This window comes from Anguilla anguilla, chromosome 18 (genome assembly GCF_013347855.1).
Source record: "Anguilla anguilla isolate fAngAng1 chromosome 18, fAngAng1.pri, whole genome shotgun sequence".
In the NCBI taxonomy this organism is placed as follows: Eukaryota; Metazoa; Chordata; class Actinopteri; order Anguilliformes; family Anguillidae; genus Anguilla; species Anguilla anguilla.
Genome location: NC_049218.1, coordinates 15,807,179 through 15,829,877, shown reverse-complemented (window position 1 = coordinate 15,829,877; position 22,699 = coordinate 15,807,179). Strand labels below are relative to the sequence as shown.

The 22,699-nt window shown below is 37.7% G+C and overlaps 1 protein-coding gene across 1 annotated transcript; it reads right to left on the bottom strand.

The window, feature by feature from the left end:
* Nucleotides 1-7,422: 7,422 nt before the first annotated feature.
* On the bottom strand, nucleotides 7,423-20,287 carry LOC118217768 (chitin synthase chs-2-like). The gene is made up of 19 exons (XM_035399781.1): nucleotides 20,225-20,287; nucleotides 17,813-17,954; nucleotides 17,415-17,597; nucleotides 16,170-17,236; nucleotides 15,979-16,068; nucleotides 15,646-15,804; nucleotides 15,053-15,227; nucleotides 14,384-14,485; nucleotides 14,144-14,285; nucleotides 13,233-13,433; nucleotides 11,513-11,797; nucleotides 11,164-11,343; nucleotides 10,485-10,899; nucleotides 9,940-9,962; nucleotides 9,440-9,504; nucleotides 9,238-9,348; nucleotides 8,720-8,937; nucleotides 8,254-8,353; nucleotides 7,423-8,144 (listed from the first exon to the last, which is right to left on the bottom strand). The coding sequence occupies exons 1-19, from the start codon at nucleotides 20,251-20,253 to the stop codon at nucleotides 8,133-8,135; spliced, it is 3,699 nt and encodes a 1,232-aa protein (XP_035255672.1). The 5' UTR covers nucleotides 20,254-20,287; the 3' UTR covers nucleotides 7,423-8,132.
* Between the last annotated feature and the right edge of the window lie 2,412 nt (nucleotides 20,288-22,699).

Genomic DNA, 22,699 nt, shown 5'->3' with positions numbered 1-22,699 from the left:
CAGATGAGTCAAAAGTGGAACTTTCTGAAGGACACGGATCCCATATTTTCGGTGTAAAGCACATACAGCATTTCACGGTAAGAACATCATACCAACAGCCAGGGGCGTCGTAGTGGGTGGAAAAGTGGGACTGATTACCCAGGGCCCGAATGGGGGAAGGGCCCTCGAAAAGCCTGGAATGATGCATGAGAGACATGGATCAAGACAGGAAGGGGGCCCATTGAGACTGCTTATGTATAGGGCCCAGAATTTTGTGCTACACCCCTGCCAACAGCCAACAGAAGTAGTGTGATGGTGTGGGGATGCTTTGCTGCCTCGGGGCATGGGTGACTTGCCATTAGTGAAGGAACACAAATTCTGCTTTGTACCAGAAAATTCTTAAGGAGAATGTCCGGTCATCTGTCCATGAGCTTGGGCTGAAGTGCAGTTGGATTATGCAGCAGGACAATGATAGTCAAACACCTGACTTGAACCCAATAGAGATACTGTGGCAGGACCTGAAACAAGCAGTTCATGCTCGAAAATTTACCAATTTGTTTGAATTAAAGAAGTTCTGTAAAGAAAAGTGGACTAAAATTCCTCCACAGCGATGCAAAAGTGATATCAAATTATAGGAAGCTGTTGGTTGCGGCTGTTGCAGCTAATAAATTAAGTTCAAGAGGGCAACTACTTTTTTACATGAGCTTTGTTTAATATTACATTTTGTCTAAAGATCTGAAATTATTCAGCGTGACAAATAGAGGAAATCAGGAAGCCAAATACTTTCTCTGCAGTGTATGTGTATATCCATCTACCGCTACCAGAGGAACTATATTTAGCTAAGTTGTGAATGTGTACGTAATTCATTAACAGTCAAGTTTTTGTCTCGAGCTAGCTGGAGCCAGCAAAGCATTAAAAAACCTTTTATGACAAGTAGCTTCCTGAAAAAATACTTGTTTTACCAATACATTTTGAAGAATACATATATATGTACATACATGCTTCTTTTTAAGATGCAATAATTAGTTTTTACTTTTTTAACTTTTAAAGTGGCACAAACCCATAGTCAGAATCGTTACAATGAACCCCATCCTTGTTAAGTCAAAATATGTTTTTAATATAATTTAATAAACAACAGCAATGGGTTATAAACTGATACAAGATATTCAGTACAAACTATTGTCTTCCTTATGTAAATAGACTCATAGTATTTAAATGAATGTCAATTTTGCATGTAATAAATGTTACACATTTTGTTTTAGCTCTATTACTGAGAGTCTGGTAGCATTTTTTATGCCAAAATAGCTTTAAGCTATATAAGATTCATGTTTAAGTTTGAGCTTCAAGGTAGAGTTTATTGCTGATCTTAATCAGACAGCACATGGAAGCTGTGGACTGACAGCAGCTGACACATACAGGTTGCCACCCTCCTGAATTCCACTTTGGAGGTTTTCAAAACTTACTACATGTTTATTCCTCAACCCCTTAACATATCCTAGAAAAATTATAATAAACACTATCTGCTATCTATATCCCTGAAACGAAAAACCAGAATGACTTCCATTAGTTCAGGGGAAATCCTTATGCATGAGTTTTTTTATCATTTTTTATTATTTTTGTACTAGAAGGACTATCAGCTATCAGCTTCATCAGTTTTCAGTCAACTTTCAGGAGGTCACAACGGGCCCGATTTACGTACATAAAACTCGCAGCGCAAAATGCGGCCTGACGAGGGTATGTTGGTGTGTATGCAGTCTGCACGGAATTCACGTACACAGTCTGCACCAGACAAAATGCGAGCAGTGATATTCCAGCTGTGCCGCCAATTGTCGATTGAAAGACTAAAAGATATCTTTTAGAAACTCAGGTTCATGCAATGAATAATGAAGCTCAAACCTCAGCATGTCTGCTCCAAAATGGGATTATTTAAAAACATTCTAGTGAAAAAGTATGAACGTAAATGATAATTTTTAAAATTACATTACACACTGATTTGCGAAAGGAATGATCTGCCTTAATGGCGATAAATGTATAAATCTAATTCAGTTATGTGTGTTACAGTACAGGGTGGTACAGTGTGTGGAGTTTGCATGTTCTCCTCGTGTCTGCGTGGGTTACCTCTGGGTACTCCAGTTTCCTTCTACAGCCTCAATGACATGCAGCTAGGATAACTGGAGACTCTAAATTGCCCGTAGGTATGAGTGTGTGAGTGAATGGTGTGCTCTGCCATATATTGGCAGCCTGTTCAGGGGGTATTCCTGCCTCTCGCCCAATGCACACTGAGATAGGCTCCAGCACCCCTGTGACCCTGCCCAGGATAAGCGGGTACAGATAATGGATGGATAGATGGATGAATGTTACAGTGCAAGCTAATAGGTGAACCACTCCAGGGCAGTAGAATTAAAGCCCTTGCTATGTACTTTACTTGACCCCCACTACACAATGCTTCGCTCTATCTAGCTTACCGCTGTGGAAGAGATGGGGATACAGATAGCAGTAAATAGCTTTATTGTGTGGCTGTTATTTCTGTGTATTATGTTAAGGTTATGTTAAGGTACAATGTTTGTAAGGACGGAAACCCATTATGATGTGGGAACCAACAAATGACAATGTTTGAGCATGATGTGCCTTTTTTGAGGTTGATTGCTGTGATTGAGAATATTTGTGGGTGTGTGCTCACACACAAATAATAATAAGTGAATCAGGCACGTGTATATGAAGATGCCCGTGTATATCATTAAGATTCATTATTAGTAATTGACAAAGTGCTTAAACATGCATGGTACATCACGTTTGGTGAAGTGGCTGCTTTGTCGAACAGGACGCATTCAGAGCTGGAAAGATACCCAGACTATGCACTCATTTAGGGCTGCTACTTTCCCTGGACCATACAGTTCAAGTTTAAGTGGTGGGCATGTTTTGTGTTGGAGCTATTTGGGGCAGTAGATAGTAAATGGTGTTTAGTGCTGCCAAAACCACAGGGCTGCCACTGCATGCATTGGATAAGCAGGGAACAGGTTAGACAGAAACATAATGTACAAACAATTACATGCCAATTATGAAAATTTTAAGGAGTGCCTGGTGGTGACAGACATGGACCAACTGAGAGACAGCTAGTCAGCATTAAAATCATTCAACATATAGATATCCACCAGTTGTAATTGTGATCTACACTTCTGAACTCTTAAAATCTGTAGTGATTGGAGACACAAAAAGAACCTTAGTTTTAAGAGTAGCACAGCTAATAATATTTTGATCTCCTAACACTTGAACAATGTAATGGAAAATAATTTAATAATATTTTGTCTTGTTGAGGGTTTCGAGAACATGGTCATAATTTGGTCATACTTTCTTGAGTGGAATGTGACTTCAATGTTATTTGAATGTGGGCTATTATTATTTGAATCTTGGGTATGAAGTGGATGAATGTGTTGCTGTATGTATTTAACTGTGCCTACCAGGGTAACAAATATTTAGTATGACATTTTTTACATTTACATATTGTTATTTTTTTCCTTTGAAACTTGATATAGGTAACTGCAGGAAAAAGATGGAATTAAAGCAATGTTCCAACTGTGAAGGGTTTTGATGGTAGTCTAATGGTGTGGGGATGTATTTCCTGGCATGGTACACTCATTTGCTTAAAAGGCAAGGTCAGTGTCATTTGTTGATAAATGCTAATGCTACTTCAGCCTATGTTAAAGTACTTCATTCCTGCAGAGATCTGGTCCTTCAAGATGCCACTCACCCTCACCAGAGAGCACAAGTAGCCAGGCTGTTGTATTGTTTGTCATGGCCTTTTTAGTCACGCAATCCAACCAACACGTAATCAGTTGATCCCTGTACAAATTCCACCTTAAAATGCAAATGAACGGTATGTACAGATTCAGCTCATACCATTTAAAAGCCGATAATTATCATTCATCCTTTGACAGGCTTCATCCACCTCATTATGAAAAACGTGATGCTTGCCGCTGATGCGTCAGTCATACAATTATATCTTTAATAATAAAAATTGGTTTATCTATGTGGGTATTTCACAAAACTTTGATCATCAACAACTACTGTATAATACCTTAGCTTAAAGGGATATTTCATTTTCTAAGTTTATATATTTGTTTCATTTTGTGTATGTTTTCCATTTGCCCTGACAGTTTTTGCACGCAATTATTTTTCAAGTAAATAAAGAAGTTGATGATTATGTATGTGAATATTACCTCAGTACTAATAATTAAGTTGAATTGTATGTTCAGTAGAAAATATTTCCTATGATGCATGCAATCTGAGACTGCTATGCTCAAAAAAAGTCCCAGCATATATAAAAACAGATTTGATTTTTATAATTGTGAATGAATGTATACATGCAAAATGTGTCTGTATGTGCAGCCTTAAGAAACATAAAATTGTTCTACAAGCTGCCTTGGAATTACTCTAGTGTTTTTTCTTTCTATAGGCCATGAACCCTCAAATTCTTGTAATTCAATCATCGTAACATTGTAAAGCCCGCTGATCAACAGAAATGCAATTGGAAACAAAAGTGAAAACATACACTAAAACACAAATGACCATATATACAGCCCCCTCCAAAAGTATTGGAACAGCAAGGCCAATTCCTTTGTTTTTGCAATACATTCAATACATTTGGGGTTGAGAAAAAAAATGAACATGAGACAAGAGTTCAGAATTTCAGCTTTTATTTCCTGGTATTTACACCTAGATGTGTTAAAGTACTTAGAACATAGCACCTTTTGGTATCAAACCACCCAATTTTTAGGTGAGCAAAAGTATTGGAACAGAGAGTATTTAAGTAAATGAAAGTAAATAACACTTAATATTTGGTAGCATATCCCTTGCTTGCAATAACTGCATCAAGCCTGCGACCCATTGATATCACCAAACTGTTGCATTCTTCTTTTGTGATGCTTTTCCAGGCTTTTACTGCAGCCTTTCAGTTGATGTTTGTTTTGGAGGGTTCTTCCTTTCAATCTCCTCTTCAGGAGGTGAAATGCATGCTCAATTGGGTTAAGGTCTGGTGATTGACTTGGCCAGTCTAAAACCTTCCACTTTTTCTCACTAATGAAGTCCTTTGTTGTGTTGGCAGTGTGTTTTGGGTCATTGTCTTGCTGCATGATGAAGTTCCTCCCAATTAGTTTGGACGCATTTCTCCGTAAGTTGGTAGACAGAATGTTTTTGTAGACTTCTGAATTCATCCTGCTGCTACCATCATGAGTTACATCATCAATAAAGATTAGTGAGCCCACTCCAGAAGCAGCCATGCAAGCCCAAGCCATGACACTTCCTTCACTGTGCTTCTCAGATGAGCTTGTATGTTTTGGATCCCTTCTTTCTCCACACTTTGGCCTTTCAGTCACTTTGGTAGAGGTTAATCTTGGTCTCATCAGTCCATAAAACTTTGTTCCAGAACTTTTGTGGCTCATCTCTGTACTTCTTTGCAAATTGTAATCTAGCCTTCCGATTCTTACTACTGATGAGTGGTTTGCATCTTGTGGTATAGCCTCTATATTGCTGCTCTCTAAGTCTTCTTCGAACGGTTGATTGAGATACCTTCACCCCTGCCCTGTGGAGATGGTTTGTGATGTCACTGACTGATGTTTTGGGGTTTTTCTTCACAGCTCTCACAATGTTTCTGTCATCAACTGCTGTTGTTTTCCTTGGTCGACCTGTTCGATGTTTGTTGCTCAGTACGCCAGTGGTTTCTTTCTTTTTCAGGACATTCCAAGTTGTTGTACAAGCTATCCCCAATGCTTGTGCAATGGCTCTGATCGATTTCCACTCTTTTCTAAGCTTCAAAATGGCTTGCTTTTCTCTGGTCTTCATGTTAGTTTATCTTTTATAACACAAATGTAGTCTTCAGAGGCAAAACCCAAGGCTAAAATCAAGAGTAGACATTCAGAACTATTTATTCTTTAACCAATCAATCTAACAGGACACATCTGGGCAACAAGAAACACCTGTCAGTCACATGTTCCAATAATTTTGCTCACCTAAAAATTGGGTTGTCTGATACAAAAGGTGATATGTTCTAAGTTGTTTAATAAATCTAGATAAAAATACCAGGAAATAAAAGCTGAAAATCGGATCTGTCATCTCATGTACATCTTTTGACCTCAAACTCAATTGTCTTCAGTGTATAGCAAAAACAAAGGAATTGACCTTGCTGTTCCAATACTTTTGGAGGGGACTGTATACACACAGTATATCTGCATAGAGAGACAACCATGCAACAGAACAGGCAGACAGGCTCTGCTTCGTGCAGTATGCAAAGAATCGACAATTCCGCACAGGTATAGGAAGGAGTCCATTGGGGGCCATTTAAAGGAACATTCAACTAAAGTGCATCAAAATTAATTTTCAATTGAAATTACACATTCCACTGAAGATGGAAAATAGACGGGAAAACGTGAGGCTCATGGTTTCAATGTGGGCAAGCAATGCTTAATATCCTTTAAAGTTTGAAAAAGTCATACCTGTTCTAAGCACATAAGACATGTAGGGGATACTTCTTCACTCGAGTATTAAAAATATTTCTCAAAAATTCCTGACACTCTTGGTGCCTACAGTATCTTCAGGACAAGCCTGATATATGCATTTAACACATATATATGTAGAGGCACCCGTGATATTTTTCATTGGACCTTCCAAATGCTGAATACACCTACTAAATGCCAACTCTAAAATAATGTCAGGGTTTTATAAAAGGACAAAGGAGAACACTAGCATGTAGACTGGGCTTATCATTGATCCCCCAGTGCCATCCTTGTGGACAATTTATAAGTGTTATACATTTGTAAAGTTCAGCATTTATTAAATTGCTGCACTTAATTGTGTTAATTCATGTCAGTGCTAGTCATTTGGAAATCAAAGTGGCTTTGTGTTGTATATCATACAGTGTTAACCATACTACAGTGCTGCGTTCAAGAACGTGTTTGTGTACTGATTGATGACTATTCTTGATGGGATTTTACAACTCATAAATGATGGTTTCATTCTTTAATATGACAGAAGGACACATATATCCAAACACTTTGGCAATGCCCAACCTACAGCACATTTTAATTAGATCATCATCATCATCATCAAATAATAATAATAATAATAATAATAATAATAATATACTAACTGTGGCTGCTGTCCGAGTACAGGACTCCTTGGGGGGTGAGTAAAGGACAGTGTGACAAAGTGAGAGAGTGCCAGATTGTGGCCTAACAGACAGTGGGACTCCTGCAATGATGTTGCAGGGGAGGATTCTTCATTGCAAATGAATGAACATACTGATTTATTATTTAGATTATATCATTGATTAACTGATGGCAGATATGGGTTTCATGTTTCCTAGAAGCTTTCCTCCCACAATAGAAATAAGATATTACAGAAGCATACAGCAAAATATGTAAAATATTACAGAACACATACAGCAAAACACATAATACAAATATTTATTTTTATTTACAGTTGGATTTTGTCAGATACAGTGACATTATCAATTTGTTAGATATGCCAGTAACAATCATTCAACAACAAAACAGAACACATTTATACATTTAATGTATCATTTTCCTTGATTCCAGATTCACAGTGAGTTTTTGTGAACAGTATCGGCATCAGTGAGTTTATAATTATCCATCCATTATCTATACCTGCTTATCCCGGTCAGGGTCACAGGTTTTGTTGGAGCCCATCCCAGTGTGCACTAGGAAAGAGGCTGGAAGTGTATTATTATTATTATTATTATTATTATAATTATTATTATTATTAGTTCAGACTTTGTAATTGCCATTTATCCATATGTTGCAGTGCACATTGTTTTTTTTAGAAATACAGTTAAATACAGTTGCACATTTTAAAATGCACAAACTCAAGATACAGGATGGAAAGGAAGGAAGATTTTCTTTTATAATATTAACTGTAAAAAACCTAAATAAAGTACAAGTATCACCAGCCAGTATTGATTACAGACAAGGGAAGCGCATATGCAAGGAATCAAACACATAATTATTGCACTTTGTCCCAAAATTCTCATCTCCTTTATAAGACCACATATTTGTCAGAAAGCAAAATGTATTGCTGCTTTACAGCTCCATCTCCTCCTCGTCGTCTTCTCTCCAAAGGATTGGTGTAGCATAAAAATTTTCTTACAGGAAATTCTGTTGAAAACAAAATTGTGTTAAATATGAACTCTAAATTAAATTTATAGGAAATCAATACTAGAATCAAGAGCCATTCTTTTTTATTCAGCCTACAATTTTTTTCTACCTTTTCCTCAAGGGTTTCATTCACTAGCCTTCTGAACTCCATGTGATTAACCTTGGCTTGGGTCCCATTGTAGGCTATGTAGTGAATTAGTGTCTGGATTCTGCAAAAGAACAAAAAGATCGTCCTTAAGACATTTGTGGACATGCCAAATGCATCTAACTCATCATAGAACAGGTCTGGGTTTCCAAACTGTACAAACCTATAGAAAATTGACTGACGCTGCACTGCTCAGCTTTAATTATTCAGTACTGTTGACAATTTGCCATTTTAATCCCCCAAAAAATAATAAAAGTAAGAGTCCTTAAAATAAATCTAAAAACATACAGTTAAAAGTATTCAAACATAAGTTTAATCATTTAAATTGCTTGAAAACTTTCAATATTCAAAACATATTGTATGGCATGGTCCATGATTGAAGGTTAAGTACGACAATTCATTCATAATGTAATGGAGCAATAATAAGTACCTGTGCCAAATCATTCCTACAAACTGTATGATCAGCAGGGTTGCGAAGCCCAGGAGGAACATCAATCCAATTGGGTCAATGTAGATCTTTTGGTTGGGTAATACTGTCCCATTAGGTAGCTGCGTGGGGATTTCAATGGAGACTGCTATACCGATCTTCTGAAGAAAAAATGTAGCCACAATCCATAGAGCGTTGCAGATGAAAAAGACAAAAGTCACCTGGGAATAAAATAAAGAAATCAGTGCAATTTGTGTTTTGTTTGTTTTGCACATTTTCTCAATTTTCTCAATGTGCCTGTAATCTTCCTTTAGCTATATAACAAAACCATTATAAATTATAAATTAAAATGTTGAAATTGATACAGCCGTGTCCTTTATTTCAATCATATAGTTTTGCAACATAATATTTCATATTCTTTTTCAAATTAGGCCACCAGGTGTCAGGCTTGGCAGTTTAAGGGAGTAAAAAAAAGGCCTTTCTAGTGCTAATGCAGCTCATTTGTATAAATTGAGATATACTTTATTTCTGAGGTCTTTGAGATCTTCAGAAATTTGCTTCTGCTTTTCCTTGTCTTCATCAATAGGCTTTAAATATCGCTCTTGCAGGTTTATCCAGAACAGCTCTTCATCCTGGGAAATAAACCGGAATATGGATATGAATATCTCATTTAAAAAATGAATGCAAATTAATATATGATATCATTCAGCTGATTAAACTCACATGATCAAGGATGTCCTCAATTAGAGGGATCTCAGTGGACTTCTCGCTCAGCTGTCTCATCCAGTCTTCATATAAGAACAGGGACAAAAGTAAACAGGACAACTTGTAAGATTGTCTTAAGTACAGTCTACATGAAGACACATGTATAAACACAGTGTACATGCAACTACGCAGAATTTTCAGTAGTTAAATCAAAAAATCCAATCATTACAAATACATCTAGGGCCAGATTTTTTTCAAAACTTTTTCTGGAATCTCGAACACCTGTGACTTCTGTGACCAACACCCCGTCATAGAAATAATTACTCTCCTGGGAAGAATAAGAGATGACCTAGAACATCCCACATGTTCCCATTCCATCACAGCAATAGTGAAGCTCCTAGCAACACTCCACCATCTCGCATCTGGATTAATTCAATCAGTTCACAGTTCAGCATTGGCATTTGGTGTGCTACAGTATTTGCGGTGTCATTATTTATGATGCAAAAAATTTCACTTACTTAGCTCAGACGATTTTTCTTCCCTAAAGGTGAACAAATACATATAAATAAGTGGTTATATCTGAGTATTTGTATGAGGTTTTTTTCCACAAACACACACACACACACACACAATGATACTGTATATACAATATACATAATATATACAATACAGCCAAAAAGCATTACACCACCTGTGTTTTTTTTTTTACTTTAGGTGGAGAAGAATGTGTATGCTTATCTATTAAATAACAAACCAAAGTCTTTTTTTTTTCAATTTCTACCTACTATAACTCAAAAAAATTGATTTACATAAAAAATAATATTAAGACACAACTTTCCTCAAAATAGTCCCCTTTGGCTTAAATTACTTAAGACCATCCAATCATTTAGCAAAGTGGGAGGTGGAGTGGTAATTGAACACTGCATTTGGAAATGTTACGCTACTTTGCAATTTCTCGGTGAGAATAACCTTGCCACCATATTTCTGCCACCACCACACATTCTCTCTCAGACACACACACACACAAATACACATAATGAAAAGCAATTTATCTCAGACCTACCAATCTTCCTTATCAGGAAGTTCCTCCAATTCAAAGATTGTTGGACTGTAGGCCTCTATGGCCTTCGGGGTGAGCACTATCTCATCTTTATCTATCTGACACGTGACATTCCAGCAGCAGCAGCATTTGCAGGTCTTATCAAACTTCACATGCTTCCGGGAAGTCTGGGTGGCCTCGTCCTTGGGTTTGCTACTGCCGCTCTCGCGGGTTCCCCACGACACGTTGTCCATGTTGACCATAGAGTAGATGGGCAGCAGCAGGTACCCACTTGGGATGCTGACGGCATAAACAAGGCCGTAGACCAATAGCTGGGTCTCCTGAGGGTGCAGTAGGGCCGCGATGAAGTACATCAGCACAATGAAGATGACGAAAATGCCACTGGGGGTCAGGAAGGTTTTCAGCACTATCAAGTACCCTTTACAGGAAGAGGAAAATTCATAAAGTTTTTTTTTTTTTTACTCACATATGATATACATGTGGTAGACATATGTCATTTCCAGCTATCTCAGGAAAGACGAAGGATTACAAATAATTTATTAAATTAATTCAGTGGTTACTCAACCTTAATTGGTTGAGTAACCACTGAAATTCAAAAGAAGAGACGGCTGGGAAAAATATTCATAGTTTCAAAACTATATGATGAATATAGAGTGAAAGATATTAATGATATGCCACCTACCAACAACAGATAACAGTGTTGCTAACATGAGGAAAGCATACAACACACTCATTACAGCAGCGATGGTGATTTGGGTATCAGACTTTAGCTTGAAGCACAGGAACAGGTATATTGCAGGTGGAAGGATTGCCAGAATCAGACTAATATTGGCATCAATGGAGAATACAAATATGAAGCTCCCTGAATAAACAAAAAAAAGACATTAGCGATGCACGTTCATGTTTTCTCTCAAATCCAAAAAGTTTGCAATCTGATTGTTATACATAATCAAATGCCAGTTATAAATGCTCATGAAAATCACTACATAAATTAAAAAGGTGTGGGAATTTTAATTAAGACTTGTTCTTACCTGCAATCATAAAGCAAACAGTGGCTGGGCTCAGGACTGTAGACATTACATTTAAGAGCTGATAGAGGATGTAGGGTTTGGAAATTGATTTGTTTTTGTTTGAGGTCAGGGTTCCAGTACCAAGTAAGTCAATGGTGTTGGCGAGGGTTGATGGCCCCCAGCGCCGTCTCTGGTTGTAGAACTCCCTGAATTCCTGAGGGGCATTGGTGTAGGAGTCAGAGGCTGCATTGTACTCAATCCTCCATCCCTGCTGCAGCAGGAGAGTGGATAGCCAGCGGTCCTCTCCTTTATAACCACAAAAGATCAATTATTCAGTCAGTCATCCTCTTTTTTTAATCAACTTGCAAAAATCCATCAGTTAATAAGTTCACAATGGACAGTGAAGGCCAGAGCAGATTTAAAAATTAGCTGGCAAGGTGGTTTTTGAATATTCTCAGAGTAAATTTTATTCAGAGTGACCTACCAAGCTTTAAACACTGATAGCTGCAGATTCAACATGTCATATATCGATTCCAGAGTGGATCCACCCAACCAACGCATAACTGGTTGTAATGGAGGCAGGAAACTGAAGTTACATGTATGAACTGTAAGACTAATCTGTTGTTTCTAATGCTTATTAAATGCATATTTTCTGTTTAGATATATCTAAGCTGCCACATCTGAGATATGGACTGGAAGGGTCTTCTCTTCAACAGGCCAGAGGAATCATGAAGAGTGGAAACGGACCTTCTAAGAACACTATCCAAGTAGCGGTTGTAGAATCTGATACCATTTAGCACAATTCAAAACCAAACCATTGTGGACTCAGGCCTGTCCACATACTGGAAAAGTGCCATAATGGATAATATGCCAACCAGTGGCCCCATAAGATTTTTTCTTTTGTTGATCTAAACTGGACAAAACCTAAATAAAAATAAATTAATTAACCACAATAACATGACAGACAAATTAAGCTATGATGAGGCTTTTAAAATTGATTATCTTTCATTTAAAAACTAAGGGCCAGATTTAGGTACATAAAACTCGTAGCACAAATTGCGGGCTGACGAGGGTATGTTGGTGCATTTGCAGTCTGCCTGAAATTAACATCTTATTTACTAAGGCTACAGCTAATTACGCAATCAGCCAAGCAGAGCTTAAAAGCCACAGTTCAACAAGAAAAACTCCTGTTTAGTGAATTGAATACACAGTAAAAATGTCCAGAATCAATTCAACTCTTACAGAGTTTATAGTGAACTCATATAAACTCGGGAAGAGTTGATTTCAAGCTGAGCATTGTACTGTGAATCTGTGACTCTTACTGTGAATCTTAATTGGATGTTGGAAAATTGATGCATCTTCTGGTGCCAAGTAAGGGTATAAGCTATCCAGTACTGACAAAAATGTGTATATTCCAGATATGGTGGCAATTGCTGATTGAATTAATCCAGATGCAAGGAGTGTTGCTAGGAGCTTCACTATTGCCGTGATGGAATGGGAACAGGTGGGATGTTCTAGGTCATCTCTTATTTTTCCCAGGAGAGTATTTATTCATATGACTGGGTGTTGGTCACAGAAGTCACAGGTGTTCCGGATTCCAGAAAAGTTTTTGAAAAAAATCTGACCCTAGATGTATTTGTAATGATTGGATTTTTTTATTTAACTCCTAAAAATGCTGCATAGTTGCATGTACACTGAACTTGTTTCATGAACAATCTGCTACTAATGCAACAAGCTGTACCTTGGTCATACTGCACATAGTGGCTGGCTTCTGTTGCAACAGTGGTGTATCTCTTCATCACATTATCGTCCATGAGTGCAGCCGCCCGGAACAGGCTGAAACAGCCAGGACTGCAGAGCACACAGCCAAACACATGTTCTGCCGCCTTCTGCATCCAGTGCCCCACAGCGTACTCAAACTTCTGATACCATACCATGGGCCCTGTGGAAGGAAATATCCAAATAACCTTACCCTTACTGTTTACTCAAGCTGCAGATGCCCTGTAATGGGTCCAAAGGTGAGACAGCTTTCAAGCGGTTCTCATTGATTTATTGCATAATCAACAGAAGTATAAAATCCTCTGCCTTTTGTATCACTGTCACTGGTAGCCAAGCTCAAGGGGAACTCTAAAAGCATCAACTTCATAATTGTATTCATCAAGTGAACATCAAGAAGAAAGTCAGCGTGCTGAATGCTTCTCCATTTGTGTGTCTCTATGAAACAACATCCAAATTTCTATAACCTAATAAAAAAAATTTTAAGGACAAAAAAATTGTGAATTTGTCAAAACAATTCTATATGTCATTATTATGGCACATGAACATCAACTTAAACTAGGCACAAATTTCAGATATGCTTGCCTTTGTTGTCCCACAAATCCTGCAATAAAACAGATGTCTTTCGGAGTTACACTTAAATTTAGTTAAATCTCATGATCTCAACCTTAATTACTATATCAAATGCCCTGATACATTCCAAGATGATGGGATGAACCTGCTTTCAACAAACAAGGTAGATCTGTGAACACTTACACTGCCATACAGTATGGCATGGACAATCAATATTACAGAATTCTACTGGGTTAATGATAGCTTAGATAACTCATCTAATGGTACTAGCATGACTCTGAACACATTTCACCAGGGTCTTACCAGCTCCGGAGGGATGAATCCTGCCACAGGCTGCTCCTACCTCAGGGTACAGCCTGAGGCGATCCACCAGAAGCATCACAGATGAAGGCTGGAAATCAATGTCTCCATCCAGAGCCAGAATGTAGGTGTTCTCCTTTTCCTTCTGTGAAGGACAGAACACCAGATACAATTACAAAGCCCAAAAGCATACATAGTCATCCAGCATGCAGTGGGTAGGAGTATGATGGTTAATGTTTTTACCTGCAAATGTTCCTCCAGAATACTTTTCGCTTCCCCGTCCTCAAACCTCTGGAAATACTTCCTGCTCATTTTCCACCCCAAGAGGTAGTACAGGTACATAATCTAATAAAATGAATAGAAATGTATCCTCTTGACTAACGCAAGGAGATTTCAAGTAGTAACCAATAATTCAGAAATTTTTCATGTTTGTTAATCATGAAAAAGAAACATTTGAGAACTCCAGCCTCAGGTGTTGGATTCATAATACAGAAGCACAATATTATCAGGGTCATGTTGCTATCAGCTGATAATGGCTGAAAGCTAATTTATCAGTATTGGATGATAAACTAAGATAACCTATTTTCTGTTCACATGAAGAAATTTTCGTTCACATGAAATTTTCAGAAGTGAAAAGCCTAATTTCAATTGATTTTTTAATATGGAAAAAACTCTTATAACTGAAATCACTTTAAAATCCTGGAAAGTGAATCATACCAATAAGTTGCCCTACAATTCCTTTCAAAGTCGATGTCATAGCCAGGGAAACTTACAACAGGAGGTCACCCCCAGTGCACCATTGGTTTGCTAGCCACTCAAAAATATTCACACCTATCCCCAACTGGCTGACATCAGTCCTCATTATCTGCCTTTTCAGAAGAATTAGGGTGTGGCATACAGCGGGTTGCTCACCTGAGACCATCGCTTTTTGTGGCGGATCAGCTGCTTGTCTTTGAGGTGAACATTCAGTATGTTGCCATGGGGCAGTGTGTATCTGAGACGGCCACCATAAGGGGTCTGCATGATTTTCTGGCCAGAAAGTAATTTGTGTTCTGAGAAGATGCTTCGGTCCTCGTTACTGAAAATCCTACAATTTAAAATATTCAGAAGTCATCTGTACTAGTTTACCATCATTTCAAGTCCTCATAATCCCCCAACAGTCAAACCTAAAATTATTAATATTATTTACACACAGGTAATTTATTAATTATTCAATATTATACATGAGTCTTATAACTACATTATTTGGATGGCACCCACAATACTAAACTAATTATAGTTTGATGTGGCATAGCCAAAACAGCACCAAGCCTTGCACTTTTCAGGAGTTCCTTTAGAAATAATTATTAATGACCATGATATGTATCTTCTCTCTTAATGAAAAAACACAGGATTCAGAAACGGTGTTAGACAGACATGTAATAAAAGCCTAAAAACTAGATATTCTCTCAGTATCATGGCTAAACAAAGATAAAAGAGTGATGTTTGTTTACAGGGAATCTTACATGTAGACTTCCTTGATGGCTTCCACCAGCATCTCTACATAGTCATTCACACGCCGATGTTCACTGCCCTCCACATCTTCGAAAGCATCATCAAAAAAAAAATGGTACTCAAACGTGGCATCTTTATGCGAACTTCTCCTGGGCCTGAATTTGTCCAGCCTTTCAAACCAACAGAATGAAACAGTATCACCATTCTGCAAATTGCTGTCTATGTTTGGTTGTCATAACTTAAATATGATTTTACTCAAATCTTAAATTATGTATATCACTTTATAGCTAAGTCATTTCATATCTTAAAATTCATTAAGACCCATTTTGACCCATATGATTTACCTGAACAAAGAGATGAGCATTGTCATCATTTCGCTGTAGGTCTCATGCCACATTGTGGCACACACATAGATCATCACAAATTCCTTTTCCCTACAGAAGAGACAGGATTCATACATGATTCACTTTTGTCCTGCAGTGACTGGTGCTCTCAGAGGAATGTTGTTAAAATCATCATACTGATTAGTACTCACTTGGTTTGCTTCTTCTTCAGGGGGATGTCAAAGCGAGAATTGAGTAGCATGGACTGGTCAATGAAAGCCCCTTCATACAGGCGACGCACAAACAGGTCCTTGGTCCTCTCGATGCGCTGGTATGGGTGGAACCAGATGTAGATGGTACTGAGAAGCAGCCCAAGCCACCAGCTGAGCACAGAGCTTCCCAGCAGAGCCCAGCCTTTTGTGTCTCCATTTAGGAAGGTATTCTGGGCACAGAGCGAGTAGGTGACATCAGAAGCCAGCTGCTTAAATGCAATGACGTCCGAGTTGTTGACACTGATGAAGTTTTGGCAGTACAAGGCAAAAGTGTAACTTCCTGGGGTGTGTTGCTCAGCCAGACTTTGAAAAGGGATTCCAAAACTTAGCACAAAAGCCAGAAGAACAGCAGGGGAAGCCAGCCACATGGGAATGACAAAGCTCCGCCGCACTGCATGCATTTTGCAGGCCACTACCACAAACCACTGGCAGAGGGCACTAGAGAGTACTTGGATGGCAAAGAGGCTCAGGACCACAGTCTTTGAGTTCTGTGAGATTGCCAAAACAGAGGACCAATCTAGGCCCTGCAGTTTGACATAGGCCCCCAACACAATCGCTGTGACTCCAATTCTCACCACACTAGCGATGATGTTGATGATATTTCTGCACCTCTTGATGTCCTTGGTAAGGTTTTCCAAGAAGTTAGTCTTCAACATGCTGCTGTAGTTCTCCCACCAGTTCAGGGAGACCAAGATACCCCCTGCTATTGCAAGGCAAATATATATTGTGAATTCTTTGCTTGTGTTCTTTGAATTTGTTGCTTCTAGAATGTAAAACAGTACAAACAGCACATATCCAGCTGTTATCAGGATGAACGCAGCAATGGAGGTAATGAAAAGGATCTTCTTCCTCGCTCCTGTAACCAAATTAACAGCCAGCTGAAGCACGGCAGAAAGGATTCCCACACTGTTCAGGATCATCACGTTGGTGATAATGTCGAAATGGGGCATTGCTACAATGATGAGAATCATGGTCCCAAAAGCAACAAGAGTTTCAATGCAGAACACCTGTGAAATATGAGAAAAGCATGAAACACTGATAATTCATTTCAGAATTTTGAGTGCCAATGTAAACTGTGTATCGTTTTTCTTTCTTTTTCATATTTAACACATTGTCAAAATGTTAGAATTGATCAAATACTTTTTTAGATCTTGCATTTACATTTTCTGAAGGCAGTATACTTACCCATAAAATTGTTAATTTCAAAGGTGTCTTTGAATTTTTAAATGTCATTTTCCAAATGCTTTTAATCAGTGCCAGAACACTTGGAGCAACTGTGCAACAGGCAAGAAACAGAAGTGCATAGGGCTTTGTGGACACAGCTTTTGAGGCTGTGTTTGATGCTGTTATCAAGAGTAACAGGGAAGTCTGTAATGAAAGAGATGTAAAAATGTCATGTGAGTCATAAATCAGATAGTAAACTAAGAAAATAAAATATTAAAGTCATATTTAGTCTTGTTCAAGGTAAGTAATCATTAAATATTCAGTATTTTTTGTCATACTACATTTTTTACATGTATAAATTGAACAAATAAATGAATGGAAAGAATACAAAGTACTGCATACCTTTAAATGTGTCTTACCTTACTAAAAAAAGCCAGTGCCAAAACCATTAGCCCAACAAATGTGCAGGTGATGAAATGGATGAAGCTTATGAACTTCCTTGGTTTCTGTTCATCCTGGACAACAGGTACTTCCCGGGCCCTGTCCCAGAACTCCCTGGTCCTTCAAGCATAAATATGTTTAACAAATATGTTTTATATTCAGTTAAAATACCTTTGATAACTTTCAATTCATGTGACTACCTTGTAGTTAACAAAAGAGCTGTTTCTAAGTATTTCAGTTTTAGTTTCTTAGTATTGGTATGAATTAGTTCCTATATTTACCAGTGGTAATTGGCCAGTTTTGTGCTATTTTACCATGTATTTACCTGGTAAATATGTAGTACTTAGGGGGTTGTAAAAGATATTTACAGCCCCCTAAGTAACAAAATATTTTCTTAAAAACAACCACAAAATAGATTAATAAAAGGTTAAGCAAACGTTTGCATGCTGGATCAAAATAATCACACTTTCACGTCTGTAACTGATGTGACTTCAAACTGACGCTTGAAAGCCAGGATTTTCCAATCGCTTTACACACATTTCCTCAATTCCTCTGTCCTCACATCCTTTCCTTGCTTCCTTACTTTGCATCAAGCAAGAAGATAAAATAAGCAAATGGAATGAGCCCATGTTGATAACGCATGATTCCAGCCGTGAATTTCAAATATATTTGACCCATCTGGCCTTCCATACTAGGACCGGAAGCAAGAAAAGGAAGCAAAGAGGTGAAAAAATAAGCAGTTGGAATGCACACGAAGCTGAAGGCATGCTTTCCTGACTAGTTAAATATGCATGTGCCCTGTGTCGCTTTTCTAATTGCGCTGTCTAGGGACATTCACAGACATGCGCAGGATTCCACCCACAGGATTGTATTCAACATGCAAAAACTGAAGATAGCAAAAACTTTAACATGCAACCAACGTTTTAAAACAGGAAAGGTATCACAAATAATTTTTGATTGCATTATAAAGACACAAATGTAACTCTATAGGACCACACCAAACCACATTTATGTAAACTTGCTGCAGCAAAGGTTTGTGGGGCAATGTAGGTGCAAATTAATTTCAGAAAATCACTAAAACACTGCTGCATCATAAACATCTCAAAGTTAATGTAAAGATCCATTTCATCCCTTGGAACAGCCCTGCTGAAAATTCCACTTTAAGCTTGTCTAGCAGGTGTATTTTCGTTTCTATTGTTATGGCAATCCGTTTCACTTATGATGAAGGAAAATTGGACTGGTAAATGGACTGCATTTATATAGCGCTTTTATCCAAAGCGCTTTACAATTGATGCCTCTCATTCGCCAGAGCAGTTAGGGATTAGGGGTTAGGTGTCTTGCTCAAGGACACTTTGACACACCAGACAATCGGTCTTACCTCCTGAGCTATGTCGCCCCCCAAATTAACTCTACTCGTACTTGCTCATTTTAATATCTAGACACTTTACATTACAGGCATTTAGCAGACGCTCTTATCCAGAGCGACTTACACAACTTTTACATAGCATTTTCACATTGTATCCATTTATACAGCTGGATATATACTGAAGCAATTTTCGGTTAAGTACCTTGCTCAAGGGTACAACGGCAGTGTCCTACCCGGGAATCTAACCTCCGACCTTTCGGTTACAAGCCCAGTTCCTTACCCACTGTGCTACACTCCGTTCTCTTTAACATCTGAATACATTTTAATCACATCAGTTCGATGTCGACTTTGTATTTAATACAATTATACCGTCGTTTTTTCTTCATTTTCTGTGTTTATGCTGCTGCTGTTTACATTTTCTGTGTTTATAATCCCTGAATTAAGATATCTAGTGTCCGACCTGTCCCGGACCGCTATAAAGTGTAGCCTATAACGCGATAGCACAAAACAAAGCTTGTATTAACTTTAAAATACTACATTATACCCTTGAATATTACTTTATATAACGTGTACAGTATACATAATATTTCTTTTAAAATATTAGTTTTAAATTACATTTAAATAATAAAATATTATTATGGAAGAGGGTATGTTCTGCCAACCCTGCTGCTTTTTTAAGTGTGTTTGGTTGATATCTTAAAGACACGTTGTGGTCATCTAGAATTAATCCTAGACGTTTCTTAGAATTCTGCAAATATAGCTGTCATAGGACATCCACAGTAAAATTCCCAGTGTTCAATCAACTATGGTCCTGCTCTGGTCCAGAGTAGGTCGATATGTAGGCTACTATGTTAGAGTTGAATTAACACCGGACATTTTATTGTGTAGGTACCGTAAGCGATTCTGTTCGTTTTATTTGGCGATTACGAATAGATAATGCTATGATTCAACATTTGTAAACCTGTGTATGTCATCATGTGTTTCTCTAGGTATGGCGAATACAAAGATGTGTAAAAGATACTACCTTTGTCGCATTTTCTTGTTCTCAGCCATGTTGGTGCCTTTCGACGACAGTCTGCAACCTTGAAAATACTTTTGTTGATGATTCCATCTCTATAAACTCTGTGGGCATGGCCTGTCTGTGGTGACGGAGAGGGTGTAAACTTTCATTTCAGTTTACAGTAATAAGCTGCTTTGTAGTATCAAATGGACTGCGTTTATATAGTATCATACACATTTTATATAGTATCATACACGTTATATAGTATCATACACATTTTATTACTTATTTTGTGACAGGCGTCAGTTATGGTTTAGGCTATACATTTCTAAATGAAGAAGCGTGATCAAGTGTGAGGGGCAGCATTTGCCGGAAAATTCAGTCTGTATGTGATGGAATAGCCTATCGAATAATTACACTATGCTGAGCAATTGTCATATTCATTTCCACGCAACACGATTTCGATTTCTGAAAACAATCACTTTTAAAGTCAATTTAAGTTTTTTAAATAGCTTTCAAAAAGCACGAAAGATAAGATTGAATAAATTCAAAATGTCACGGACAGCCGTGAAGTACAAGGGGTTCTGCGACTCTTCCGACCGCAATTTTGAGCGGTCCCAGACACCCTGATATTTTCAAGCACATTTGAAATTGTCGGCACACAGTCTCTTAGTGTGAGTACTGTAGGCCTATGACCCTGATTTGATTAACTTATTTACCACTGTCTCTCGGTGGCTGTTGTGATGACATATCCTAGCAGAACACATCAATTAAATTTTAAAAAGAGGAATTACAGGCATTGGACTACTTTACGGTTAATTCATCCACTGAACCAGTACCACTATAAATGAAGTGTTAGCCTTATGTTACCAGATTCAAAATGCTGTCCACTCCTCAACAGAATGAGTATATAGTTGATAGGAGCAGACATCCAGTCTGATGCAGCAGCGTCATATTTTGTGCATAAAGAGAAGAATCGGGAACTGGTTTGCTTTTGGAGAGGCTGGTCAAATGCACTGGTCTGAGAAGCTTTTGTCCACTTAACTGCTTTACAGCTAATTTGATGGCATGTTATTTTATTTTTATTTATTTATTTAACCTTTATTTAACCAGGTTTCATGAACTAATGATCCATTAAATATTAAATAATCACTTGAACTAATTGCGTATTGAGGAAAAGGAGTTCATGATACATCATGCGTTAATTCATGCGTAAAATCAAGATGAGTCTTGCATGAATCATACATAATTTGTATGAGTAGTGTACCACTATTATAAAGTGTTACCAAACAATCTTTGGGATTTAGTGACAATAGGCTTCATGCATCTCATAAAGCAAAATATGATACTCCACCCTGTTGTGTTTATCATTAAATTTGATCTAAAAGAAGTGTTTGTGTTTACCAGAACCTTGGAAGATGATAATGTGGTGCATCACATTTAATGAGACAACTGATATGACGTGCCATGAAAAAGTATTTGACCCATTCATAATTTCCTCTATTATTGAATATTTGTCACACTGAATTGTTTCAGTTATTTAAACACAATGTGATATTAGACAAAGGATACATTTATTATTTAATTTATTTAATGAAAAAAGTGGTCAAACACCCATATCACCCACCCATAAAAAGTAATTGCCACCTTAAACTTAATAACTGGTTGTGCCACCTTTAGCCAAAATGACTGCGACCTAAGGTTTTCTATAATTTCACATCGCTGTGGAGGAATTTTAGCCATGAACAGCTCAGTTCAGGTTTCAAATGATGCACATATGCAATTTTTTACCAGAACATTTTACCCAGACTTACATGCAATTTATATTGAACTGAATTATCCAGATTTGATTAAAACTGACACATAATCTAATATTGTACAAAATGCTTTTCAAAACTCCTAAGCAGATAAAGATTGATGCTCAGCCATCTAACTGCCATACTGTCATATAGCAGTAAGTGATACAACACCTTCCAGTAGTATCATTGATTGCCTCTATATGGATCAGTATCAACCACAGTGCATGAGTTCTGCTAACACTCAAGTGATTTTAGTAAGATTGTTTCACTGACACCCATGCCAATGTGGTCTAGGTATGCAGATCTGATGAGTTAATCATAAACTGTCATTGGAATGATGGGAGCTAAAGGGAGAAACTGGGGCTCTGAGACTGACTGCTTGTTTAGATTTCTGTAAAGTTTGTAGTTTGATTTGAGGTGTATTGGTTTTCCAATAGAATTTGTTAATAGCCTTGTCCAGAGAACTCAACCGAGGCATGTGTAATCACAGGGATCAGAAGATAGGTCATTGAGTTTATGGAGAGTTGATTGTGTTCAGAAGTGTCAGATAGTTGAGTTTGTAGAGACCATTGAGGTTGTATGGATCTGGATACCAAGATACTTCAATGACAAAGTGGTTCATTTCATAGAAAATTCCTTAGACAAATTGTCCTAATTAAAGAAATTCACAGGGGGTATTTATCTTGGTGAATTTCAGTAA